We start from the raw sequence: 13497 nt of genomic DNA on the forward strand, positions 1-13497 counted from the left end.
TACTGAATGAATGGAATGGATTGCCCGAGGTGGTTGTGAGCGCCTCAACAGTAAATAGGTTTAAGGAGATGTATGATAGGTATTGTTCTAATGGATAGAGTTGGTCTCCCCCGATGAGTCTCTTGACTCCATGGAGTGGTCATAATAATAATAATAATAATAATAATAATAATAATAATAATAATAATAATAATAATCTTTGGTCTCCATAGTTTGAATGTTTATATTTCAATTATAGTAGTCGGCGCTTACATACCGCGAATTATATATTTCTCTTCCGCGCATGCGTTGCACCAAATTTGAAAGCAGCAGTTGATTGTAGGTTGTGTTTTTGAATTTGTATAGTATGCATTGAGTTGCTGTTACGAAATGATGTCACTTAATCACAATGAATGGGAGCTAAGTAAAGAGAATATTCAGCCCCTCAAACAAGGACGGAAGATATCTTCATTAAATGCTGCACTGTGCCCTCGATCAGATGATCTGCAACGAAGGCGACAGTATGTAGAATTGCATGCATATATTTCAGCTTCCGCTATTATATTATAGTAGTATGTGGTGCTGTAAATAACCGATTAGCGTTATTTACGAAAACGTAACTCAATTACGAGAGTGTATGATTATTTTTGCTAATGCTCGAAATTTTTCAATGCTTTTCTAATTGTTTTCGTGTATAGTTAATTGTGTATTCCTGCCAGTGAGCAGAACTAGATTACGATAATTGATCAATGATATTTGTCATTTTGGTTAGCGTCAGTGGTTGAAAGCGATATGAGAGAAGCATTATAGTCCTGCTTGGACATGCACTTACATATGCGTTATAAATGTTCAGTAGTTTCAGAACTCAAGTTGTATGATATTTAAATATGCATACACTTGAATAAAGAATTAAATTAAATATATAATTTATAGAGCACGAGCGATGTTGCATAACATTAACCATGAATTGCAAATTATCAACTGAGTTTTTTCTTTTTTTTTCTTTTCAAAAACCGTTGATAGGAACTGACTAATTTATGGAGTTCATGCCCCACTACCAGATAGACGTGAATCCTATAATTACTCAAATATAATTATTCACTTTAATTCATATTGTGAGAAGCAAAAGAAAGATTTGATTATGTATAAAGTTGTTAGTTCTACATTAATCTTTTTTATCGCGAGTAACTTATTTCATAATTGTAATATTACAGACAAAAATACTAGCTGTGGTGGTGGGGGTTGTGGGCAGTGGATGGTGATGATTGGTAGTAGTGGAGACGGAGTGTTGTATAGTAGGTGTCCTCCCGCAATGAGTCTTCGGACTCCATGGAGGTGTCACGAATAATGATAATAATATGTTGGTCAATTTAAAGGCCTTAATATGATTGTTATAATGAAAATAAATGAATGATTATTGCTCGGATGGAGAGAATTTTGCATTATTTAGCTGGTGGTGGGTTTCTTCTACAGTTAACTGTTAGCAATTATTCTGAATCCTGTTTTTATTGATCAAGAAAAGATGATTGAGATTTGTACTTATTATAATTATTATTTGACACCTCCAGGGAGTCCAAAAACTTATCACATAAGCCATATTTGAAATGTGGCCAAAGAAGTGATGATGCTGCAGTGCTTAAGAGTTATGGAATAAGGTTTACTGTAGTTAGATGGGTATTTATGCATATACTTGCTTACTATGGCATTAAATTGGTATTAAATAGTATTCTTTGTTTAAAAAGAATATGAAGAACCTTCATAATTTCTTTAGCTGAAGGCGAGTTGACCAGTTTAATACAGATATAATAGGGTTTACATTTCCAGCATAACAAGTAAACCGGCCAGAAGAACCCACATCTTAGAGTTAGTTACTTAGAGTTAACTAACAAATTTATCCAAACAACTAACAGAATCAGGCTATGCATGCACATTTTGTCACTGGGATTTTGGAGGTGGCAAGATATGCTTGATGAATGAAGAGTAATGAAGAATTAATTTGAAGGATACAGGAAAATGTCAGGAAGAGTGAAGGAAAGTGGTGTTAATGGAGGCATTGCTGGTGGAAACAACTTGATCAGAAAGCGGTTATACCCAAGAGTTACATAAAGTTGTAAGGAGTATGTTTTTCATGAAGAATGGGAAAAGTGAGGTATAACAAGTATTGTAATCACAATTGTGATTATAATACTTGTAATCAACAAATATTCCAATAATAACACATTGGATTCTGTGCAGATCTATAGTAATGATACAGTAGATGTTATCCAGCTACATGATAGTTCTCTTGTAAGAGAAACCATCAGTCTTTGAGACCTCACCAGTTGCAGAAATTGGGTGGTTAAAGTGGTTTATTCCTTGAGCCAGTTATCAGATGATAATTGGATGGCCAAATAATGTGCAGTTAAACTGCTAATGCATATTAGTTGATTATTGTAAGTATTTTGAGATAATGAATGAAAACGTTTTGATTCTAGGCTATCTAGAAGTGATTTTCACATAATGGCACCTTAGATAATCAATGATTTAGCAGTAACCAAGAAATAAAAATTAAGTCTGATAATGCTCATTTGTTGACTTGTAGGTTTTAATGTTCAAGATTAAAACCTTATTAAATATGAATGATTTGCTTTCAGCCAAAGCTGACTACTCTCAGGTCAAGTGATAGGGTTTTCCTCTTGTGAAGTTGATAAACTGGGTTGGCTAACATTTGACAGATACGTTCATCTTATAATCTTAACTACTTGGCATTAATTCTGAATGAGTTAAGCATTCCATTTGCTTTAAACTGGATTATTGTACAGATAGTAAAACCTGCTAATGCAACACATCAAGGAGAAAAAGTCAGTGGATAATTAATAACAGAAGAGAACAAGGATTTGTGAAATGACTGGTTACCACCTCCTGTGTAAAATAATTGATAGCTTATTGGAACTATTCTGATGTTATATCTACACATGAAAGTCGTAAATGAGATGAATACGGTAATTTCTTTTGGACAGCTTTCCATACACTAAATCTTTAAGTTTCAGACAATATGTAATATAGTATGGAAAAGGTATCTCACCACTCATTTGCTAAAATCTGCAAATCCTTGGCTCACTATTTGGTCAAAGAAATGTTCAGTTCTTTTCTTTTACTTTGATGAATAGTGACACAATAGAGTTATCCAAGTCACCAGATACTCTCAGTATGTACTTTTTCCCTTCAGGCATTCATCTTCAGAAATATAAGGAATATTCTTGATGTTAAGCTATTCAATTTTTCTCCCAAGAATATACCTTACATGCTTGTGTTGTAGTGTAATGCAGGTATGATCATTGGTATCTTCTGAGTGAAGCAGTTCAGGAATACAAGACATGACATTAAAAAAATATTCTCATGAGTGTTTTGTGAATTCCCATTAAAATAGAATTTCCTCCATTATTATGGAAACTTAAATGTTGCTTGCTTAGGAGAGAGCCATAATCAAATTTCATCTGTGATGAAAGAAATTTTATTAGCTCTTTTTTTATATGGATCTGAGTTAACTATAGGTAGAAATGGGAGATTTTTTTTTTCTTAATTTCCGGAAACTTTCATCATTCTGCTTTTTTCTTTTTTTCATGATGTCACCCCCCCCTTCAATATAGGTGGCTCTATTTATTATTATTATTATCTCGGGCAACTCCAAGGAGTTGACAGACTCATTGAGGGAGGCCCTAACATCATGTCAAGAGCAACTATTCAACATTCACACGGTATCATACCTCGCCTTGAACTCATTCACAGTCATAGCACCCACAACACACTCTGGCAACTTATTCCACTCATTTATCACTCTCTAAGTAAAAAACCTAGTTCTAACACCCCTGCTAACCACACTCTTGCTCAGCTTCCATGTATGGCCTCTAGTCCTCCCACCACCAATCCTATTCTCAAAAATATCTTCTGGATTTAATCCTATAGAAACCCTTCAGTAATTTGAATGTCTCAATCATATCACCCCTTTTCTGCCTATCAACTAATTTTTGTAACCCACAAATCTTCAACATGTTCTCATAAGGTTCATTCAGCAGACTTGCTATCATCTTGGTCACTCGTCTCTGGATCCTCTCCACCTCCTCCCCATCAAGAAGAAACCCTGACGCCCATATCTGGGCACAGTAGTCTAGATGGGGTCTTATCAAGGCTCAATATAGAGGAACAAAACAATAACTTGTTTGTCTCTGCTAGTTAAAGTATTTTTCAGCAACCAAGTGATTTGATGTGCCCCCTAAACTTCAACTCCCTATCCACCAACACTCCCAAATCCCTGGCCTCATCAATCTCCTGGAGTATGGTTCCACCAATGTGATATACTGCTGCTAATCTTTTCACTCCAAAATGCATAACCTTACACTATGCTACATTAAATTGACATCTATTTTCCCTAGTCCAGTCCTCCAAACTATCCAAATCATCCTGCAAAATTTTGACATCCTGTGCACTCACAATTGCTCTACCCAGCTTTGCATCATCAGCAAACAAGTGAACACTTCCTCTCAGATCCTTTCCTATATCATTAATGAACAAATTGAAAAGTAGTGGTCCAAGAACAGAACCCTGCAGCACACCACTAGTCACAGTCCGTCTTTTGGACTCCACTCCTGAATAAACCACTTTCTGGTATCTCTCCATCAACCACCCCTATATCACCAACCCCTATATCCATCTCACCAACCCTATATCCATCCCCATCTGCTGCAGTTTACTGATTAGAGTAACATGTGGTATCCTGTCAAAGGCCTTTTCAAGTTCCAGTAGAATCACTGTAAACCCATTACCCTTATCCAGTTCAGCCGTCACTGTGTTTTAAAACGTGAGCAAGTTACTGAGGCATGATCTACCCTTCACAAAACCATATTGTCCCCCATACAGTATCCCATTTTCATCTATCCAGTCCTGTATTCTTCTCTTGATTAATTTCTCCAAGACCTTGACAACGATGCCTGATATGCTAATCGGTCGGTAATTTACAACAGCAGTCTTGGAACCTCCTTTATGCAGTGGAACTATTTTCCCCTCTTTCCATCCCTTCGGGACTAACCCAGACCCGAGACTCAAATTAAACAAAATGATCAATGGTACTGACAATTCTTTAGCCACTTCACGTACAACATGAGCTGGTATACCATCCAATCCCACAGATGTATTGACATTGAGGTTTTGCAATAGACTACTCACCTCCACTTCATTCACCGCAATTCCCATATAATCTATTGGTTCATTCATTTCTGCAATGTCACCACCTGGAAGATATGTTCTTGCAAAATGCTCACTCAGTAATTCAACTATATCAGCTGAGTTGGTTACCTCCCTACCATAAAATCATTCTACCATATACATTTTTTCTTTTACTTGCAACATATCGAAAAAACTGTTTAGGATTCTCCTTAGCCTGCATGGCCAATGTTCTTTTGTAATCCTTTTTTGCTTTTCTTACCACACTCGTTACCCTTCTGGCCTGCGCTTTATACTGTTCATGTGCCTGCAGGTCACCTTTCTCCTTAAGTTCCCTCCATAGTTTTCTTTTTTTTGCAGCTCAAGCTTAATGGTGTTATTCATCCATTTAACCCGTACTTGATTTATTATTCGGACTCTAGGTATACAGTCAGTCTTTGCTTCATGCAAACACTTCTTTACCGCCTCCCATGCACTGTCAATTTTTAGCCCTTGCAGTTGTACATGCTATGGCACTGAACCAATCAATCTCCTAAGCTTGTCATACTTACCAGCCCGATAATTCCACATTTACCCCATCTTAGTTGTAAAATCTACACCTTTAGCCACCTCCCTAGTCAAGACCCTATGATCACTCTCACCAATTGGTGGTAACGTGGTCATATTCGTTACAGTCAAATTCTCAGATGCAATTACTAGGTCAAGCACTCTCTGACCCTTAGTATTTTCCATTACATGTTGTCACAGATAGTTATCCCTTAATAACCGCATAAAATCCAATTCCTTCCTCCCATGTGTCCTCTCCTCCTTCCAATCAATGTTACCATAGTTGAAATCTCCCATAATAATTACCCTCCTTCCACTCATTTCTTCTATTTGCTTATGCATACTATCTCCACCATCTATTCCATCACCTGGTCTATAGCAGCACCCAACTGTATATTTAGTTCTGCTAATTTCAATCTCACACCAAATAGCCTGAAATGTGCTCTTTTCTCTATCCTGCAGTTCCACTTCTTTTCTTCTTGGCTGTAGCTCATCAGCTATCATCAATAACACTCCACCGCCCATTTTATTCTCCCTGTCACTCCTGAACACACCATACCCCCTCACATTCAATCCCACTAGCTGTATCATCTTCTGTCAGCCATATTTCACTAATGCCAATAACTTGTGGTCTGGAAGTGCCAACCAAGGGCAAAAATTCTTCCCTCTTGTTCCTAATACTTCTGGCATTTGTATACGTGAATTGAAGAAGCTGATTTTCCAATCCCTATTTTGCCTTATACTACTATCCCATTCTGATTCGTGGTCTTTCCCACTCGCTTGGGCATATTACACACATTCACACACTCAACTGTCTCCCTAAAATCTGCAAATCTACTCCCCCCCCCCTTAATAACTCTAGTTTCCCTGGTTCTGTAACTTCACTTCCACCACATTCGACAACACCTTCTCAAGTCTCCGCACACCAAATCCATTCAAATATTATCGATCCATTTTGTACAAATCCTTTCGCCCATCGAACTCATTCTCCACATCCACAAATTCCACACCACTCATCAAACATAATTCACACATAGTCATTAGCAATTATGGCCTTCCTTCTATACTCTTCACTGTCATGCCATGGCAACAGACTCACCATCCTAACTCTCTCACTCTTTTCTTTAGCCACCTCAAGCAATTCCTTCACGTTCTCACTCATAGCTTTTTTATTTCCTTTCAAATCATTTGTACCCACCACCACTATCGATACCTTCACCCGCTGTTTTTGCATCCTAATCAACTCGCTTACATTCTTTATGGTTGCACTGGGTTGGTACGATTTTGTTAAATCTCAACTAACACACCTCTTACTAGGGAATCCCAATGTAATAATATACACTCTTTCATTTTATTTACACTCAATTTATGATTGTGTAGAATTCAAAAATTTATATATTTGAAATCTTATCTATATATAGATGCATTAAACAATTATTTATCTGTTATTTGTCTTAAATTCCATAATTTCATGAATAATTTAACATGGAATTGAAGTGAATTCAAATCTCTAATGAGAATAAAGATTGTTATCTTATAGGTAAAATAAATCAGTCTAGTTATGGAGAGTCAGTGGCAAATCCTGAAGAAAACATTTATTGATTCAGAGAGGCATGTGATGAGGTTGTCTGCAAGGATAGAAAAATGAGAACTCCATGGTAGACATAGGAAGTTAAAGATGCAGTGAAGGAAAAGAAGAAAACATATCAAACGTTCCTGGTTGATAAGTCAGCTTGTACTTTTAGAGAATACGAATGTAAGAAAGCTTAATACTGTATAAAAAAAAAACAAAAAACTAGCTAAACAAAAAGTCATGGGAAGACTTTTGTAAGAACATAAATATAGAAAATAAGTATCAAAAGATAGAAAATAAATATCAAGAAGGTGGCAAAATATTCTGGAGGCTATTGAGAAAGCTCAGAAACGGAGGAAAGTGTTCTGTAAAAGGAATTAGAGATGATAAAGGTGACATGAAAACTGGAGAAAAAGATATCCTTGATGTATGGAGTAATTACTTCGAAAAATTGCTAAATGAAACAACAGTGAACAGCACAGTAGTAAAAAAACACTCGACAGACTTGCAATCAGGAATACGTATCTATACTTGAAGTAGAAAAAGCCATCAAAAGCCTGAAATTTGGAAAGGCAGCAGGAGTAGATGATAGTAGACTTGAAATGCTCAAGTATGTAGGAATAAGTCTTACAGTGGCTGCACTGCATAGTTCAGAAGGCCTGGATCGAGGGACGAATTCCAGATTATTGTAGTAGAATAATCTGAGTTTTCATAGTACCCATATATAAAAAGGGAAATAAAACTGAATGTGAAAAGTACAGACGTATTACTCTACTGAGTGTTCCTGGTAAGATTTATGCAAGTATACTTGAAAAATGGTTGAAAAGGATTGTGGAATGACACTTAGTGAAGAACAAGCTGGATTCAGGCCAGATAGAGATTCAGGTCAGGATCAGATTTTCACTTTATAAGAAATGTTTGAGAAATCATGGGAATATAACAAAGATCTGTATTTAAGATTTGTAGATCTGGAAAAGGCATATGACAAGGTGCCAAGAGAAAACTATTCAAAATGCTACAATTGTATGGTGTCAATGAATCATTATATCAAGTAATACTTAGTCTGTATTTGAGTTGTAAGTCAGCAGTTAGAATTGAAGGAAGTATAGGAAGATGGTTTAATGTTAAATCTGGTGTCAGACAAGGATGTACATTATCCCCTCTGTTATTCATTATCTATATGGATCACATTATGAAGGAAAGTGGTATTAAAAATGATATCAGAATTGGAGTGGTATTAAACATGATATCAGAATTGGAGTGGTATTAAACATGATATCAGAATGTTAATGTCAGCTCTTTGCTTTATGCGGACGATGTTATGCTTCTAAATAAATCTGCTACAAGTCTGCCAGATTCCCTGACTAAATTGAATGACTGTTGTACTAGATTTGGTGTGAAGATCAGCACTAACAAGATAGGCAGAAGCAGTGAAAGTGTCAACTGCATTGTGAATGGAAAACCTATTGAACAAGTAAAGCATTTCAGCAACTTAGGCACAATTTTTAGTGAGGATAGTAAATTAAATATGGAAATAGACAACAGAATCAATAAAACTGGTAATGTAGAAAGTCAACTGAATAAATTTATATGGAATAAGGGAGAAATTAGTCAAAACACTAAATTAGCTATATACAAGACAGTGTTTAAACCAAGTTATGGATCTGAGAGCTGGGTTAGAAATAAAACACTTGACAAAAGACTAGAGACCACAGATATGAGAGTCCTGAGAAAGATTAGGGGGTGGGGGTGAACAGATGGCATCAGTGCAATATATTAAAAATGAGGATATTAGGCAAGAACTTGACATTGTTAGCAGAGCTAACCTCAGGTGATATTGTCACTTAAACAGAATGGGAGAGGAAAGTTTAGCAAAACAAGTGTTCTCTGCCAGGTTGGCAGGAAAAAGACCCAGAGGAAGACCAAGATATAGCTGGATTGATTCAGTAAAAAGTGCCTTAGAAGATAGAAATCTAAGATCTGATAATGTTGAGTCTTGACAGGTAACAGATTGATATAGAGGAAAATTGTAGATAGGAAATTAGTAATGATGTAAGTTTTTCATGTAGTACTATCATATCCTGTACACCCCCTTGAGGGTACATATCAGGAATTTGATGATGGTCTATTTATGCTTGTGAACATTTGACTTGAACATTTTATATACATGAAATCTTATCTATATGTAGACATACTAAACAATTTATGTTATTTGTGTCTTAAATTCCATAATTTCATGAATAATTTAAGATCAAATTGAAGTGAATTCAAATATCTGATAAGGATTGTTATCTTATAGGTAAAGTAAATCAGTCTAGTTATATTTTGTAAATGAAGTTAACTGCACTGACTTCAGAAAGCAATGATAATTAGTAATGTTTTGCAAAAGCACCTATGGTTTTGTTCTGTCTGTGCATCTAATAATTTTCTGGCTGAATAGGTTTTAATGAAATTTGACATTTTTATAAAAAATATGCCAAGTCGTTTTAGTTTCCAACTTGACTTTAAATCAGACCAGTTAAATCATGGAATCAGGCAAAATGTAAAGCTAAAAATGAATTACCGTTCTGAATTTTTAAAGTTGCAATTTTTTAAAATTGTTTCACCCATGAAATATTATAAACCCACAGTACATTTAGTAGTGTAGATGAGTTAAGAATTAGATAATCTAGAAATCCTGTTCTAGAGGCTAAATATGGAATTTAAATGAATTCAAGTCTATAATAATAACAACAATACTATAATGGCTCATATGTGGCAGTAGTAATGCAGCGTAATACTGTTATAATAATAATACCCCTGCACTATAATAAGTTAAAGAAATTATTGTACTCTTTCTTTTAATTCAAACAGAACTTAAAAACAAACTCATACAAAAAGTTGAGATTGGAGAAATTTCACAAAAGAATATTAAAAGGTTAACTCTCACCTAATGTTGCATCAACATCTTGCTTACTGGAAGGGACATTTTTGAAGCAAGAAGGTAGGCTTACCTTAATCGGAAGATGATGATGGAGATGGTGCTGCAGAGGATGGAGTGGATGCTGGAGAATCAGGATTTGATTCCGTTGCTGGAGGGGAGCTTACTACTGAAGTCAGTTTCTTGAAAAAGGTATCTAGGGTAGTTTGCACAGCATTGTTTTTCATCATAAATGGCCTGGTAGCAGCTAATGTTTTCACTAACTGCACGATAAACCTTTGTAAACTGCTCGATGTTAGGCTCTTACTCCTCAAGCTTAGCAAATCCTTCAAAAAGACAAAAGATTTTAGCTAATTCTTTCGTCATAAACTTTCTTGGCTCTGGATCTTCTGATTCTTCGTGTTCTTGTGTTTCTATCAGCTGCTTCTCTATCTCCATAATGTCTTCATTGGTTAATTCTTGTGAATGTGACTCTAGTAAGTCAATAACATCATTTTCACTGATGTCCAATTTCAGTGCATTGCCACTATTCACCACAACTTTTCTGGCTTTGGCAATGTCTTCTTCTGTGAGGCTATGAAAATCATCACAGAATTGAGGGTGCAGTTTGTTCCACACCGTTTTCATTTTGATTGCTTCACTTCCTCCCAAGAATCAGCAATGTTTTTGATGACATCATGGATGTTATCATTCTTCCAGAACTCTCAAGTTCACAACATCGTCTTCCATAGCCCTTATGGCTTATGGGAATGTACAACGTAATAAGCCTTAAATGCAGAATTCAACAATGTAGTGTTGTGTGGTAAAAATATGACCTTTATATTAGGGTGAAGGTTATCTAAAGATGTTAGATGTCCAGGAGCATTGTCCAGCACAAGCAGAATATTAAAGGGAATTTTCTTTTCTGAACAATAACGTTCCACAGCAGGAATAAAACAGTTCAAGAACCAATCTTCAGACATGGCAAGTGTGATTCAGGCCCTTAAATTTTATTTACCTCCAAAAAATGGGAAAAGCTACTTTAATAATGTGGCAAAGTACTCTTGGATTTTTGGAACGGTAAACAAGAAAAGACTAGAGCTTAAAATCTCCTGATGCATTACCCCTAAGCAATAAGTTTAGTCTGTCCTTTGGTGTTTTATGCCCTGGTGCACTTTTTTCTTTCGAGATGTAAGTTCTTTCAGGCATTTTTTCCAGAACAATCCACTTTCATCTACATTAAATATTTGTTCTGTAAAATACCCCTTGCACAATAATTTTCTTCAACATTTCAGGAAACTCAGTTGCTGCAGATGCATTGGCTGCCTCCCCTTGCACTTTAATGTTATGCATATTTGCCCAATTTTTGAAATGATTAAACTGACCTTGAGACTAATGACACTAGCCGCTAGCATAAAAATGCTGTGTCAATGAACCGATTACAACATGCGGGTTTGTTTCCATGCTCAGAAGAAACTAGTTCCCAAATTATTAATTTAATTAATAATTATAATTATTAATGTGGTGCTCTCCCAGATATCTGGGCGAGCACCAAAGCAATGGCAGACAGGCATAATAATACTTGTCTTCAAGAAGGAAGACCAAGAGATTGCAGCAACTATTGTGGCATCTGCTCAGCCTGCCTGGGAAAGTATATGCTAGGTGCTTGGAAAGAAGGTGTAGGAGCATAATTGAGTCAAAGTCACAGGAAGAACAATGTGGCTTTCGTCCTGGTAGAAGCACAACTGACCACATCTTCACTTTAAGGCAAGTCTTCGAGAAATCTTGGGAATATGCCAAGAATGTCTACTCATGTTTTGTGGACTTGGAGAAGGCATATGACCGGGTTCCTCGGGATAAGCTTTGGCAAGTAGTACAGGAGTATGGAGGGATGGCCAACTATTAGCTGCCATCAAGTCCCTGTGTGAATGCCCAGAGTTTTGTGTCAGGGTAAACAGCACAAAATCTGAACCTTTCACAGTCTCCATTTGCCTCCACCAAGGGTATGTTCTGTCACCTCTCCTTTTCATAATATTTATGGACTGGATTGATAGGCAGTGAGTGTGTCAGAATTGAAAGATGTAGCATTGGACGTCTGCTTTTTGCAGATGACCTAGTTCTGCTTAGCTCTTCCACAGATGACCTCCAGCGAACCCTGGATAGGTTTGTAGCTGTTTGTGCAGAAGCTGGAATGAAGATCAGTGTGGCCAAAACTGAAACATTTGTGGTCTCAAGACAACCATCCATGTGAGTGGAGTCCCACTGAGGCAGGTGGAGAAGTTTAAATTCCTTGGGTCCATATTCACAAGTGATGGAAAGTGGGACGTCGAGCTAGATTCTCGGATTAGCTCAGCAAGCACAATATTGCAGGAGCTTGGCCGTTCGGTAGTATTGAAGCAGGAGTTAAGCCAGAAGGCAAAGCTGGCTGTCTTCAATGCAGTCTATGTCCTCATCCTCACCTATGGTCATGAGAGTTGGGTAATGACTGAAAGAATGCGGACACAAATCCAAGCGGCTGAAATGAGGTTCCTTCGAGGGGTTGCAGGGCTAACAAGACTCGACAGAGTCCGAAGCTCTGCAATTCGGGAAACCCTCAATACTCAACCGTTGCTTCTCCGTGTTGAGAGATCACAGTTATGTTGGTACGGGCACCTGGTCAGAATGCCATAAGAAAGGCTCCCCCAGCAGGCCCTCTATGCCAAGCCAGAGGGTGGGAGGCCACGTGGAAGGCCAAGGACTCGCTGGATAGATTATATCCAAAACCTTGGGTGGACACATTTGGGAGTCCTACCAGAACACCTGAGCTTGGTGGAGGAGGATCGTGACATTGGAAGTTCCTCTTGCAGCTGCTGCCCCCACAATCCAATTAGGAAAGGTGGGCCTTGAAGATGTATGTATGTATAATTATCATTATGTGGAGCCTTGGGAGCCCGTTCGTAAGTATGGAACGCTATGAGCCAGGTCATCCATAACTTGGGGACCTCCTGTATACAAATTGAACAACGTTCCCAAAATTGACCATTGCACCATACTACTAGTGACCTTCCTCTTTTGGGATACTGCAACCTACATATCATGCCTATCTGACAGTCAGTCACCGATCCGACTCAGAAATCTCTTATCCAGTGTTATCTGTTTCAATTTATTTAACAGCTTGCCAGTCTATCAAAAGCTTTTGATAGACTGCCAAACATTTGTCATTGTACATAAGTGGTAAAACATGATATTCCTTTAACAAACCTATGCTGACAACCACAGAGAATATCACTGTTATCAAATCATTTCTATATTCTAGTTCTCA

At 37.1% G+C, this 13497-nt stretch overlaps 1 protein-coding gene across 5 annotated transcripts in view; it reads left to right on the forward strand.

The window, feature by feature from the left end:
- The first annotated feature begins 346 nt into the window (after positions 1-346).
- Positions 347-13497, forward strand: part of LOC150102365 (mitotic checkpoint serine/threonine-protein kinase BUB1 beta-like) — a 386807-nt gene continuing 373656 nt past the window's right edge. For all 5 annotated transcript variants that reach the window (XM_090399214.1, XM_090399217.1, XM_090399216.1 and 2 more), the window contains exon 1: positions 347-500. In XM_090399214.1, the coding sequence (XP_090255340.1) occupies positions 370-500 (131 nt within the window). In that variant the 5' untranslated portion in view covers positions 347-369. The remainder of the gene's footprint in view (positions 501-13497) is intronic.

The sequence above is a fragment of the Typopeltis vanoorti genome, chromosome 10 (genome assembly GCF_054136105.1).
Source record: "Typopeltis vanoorti isolate ZY-2024b chromosome 10, IOZ_Tvanoo_1.0, whole genome shotgun sequence".
Classification (NCBI taxonomy): domain Eukaryota; kingdom Metazoa; phylum Arthropoda; class Arachnida; order Uropygi; family Thelyphonidae; genus Typopeltis; species Typopeltis vanoorti.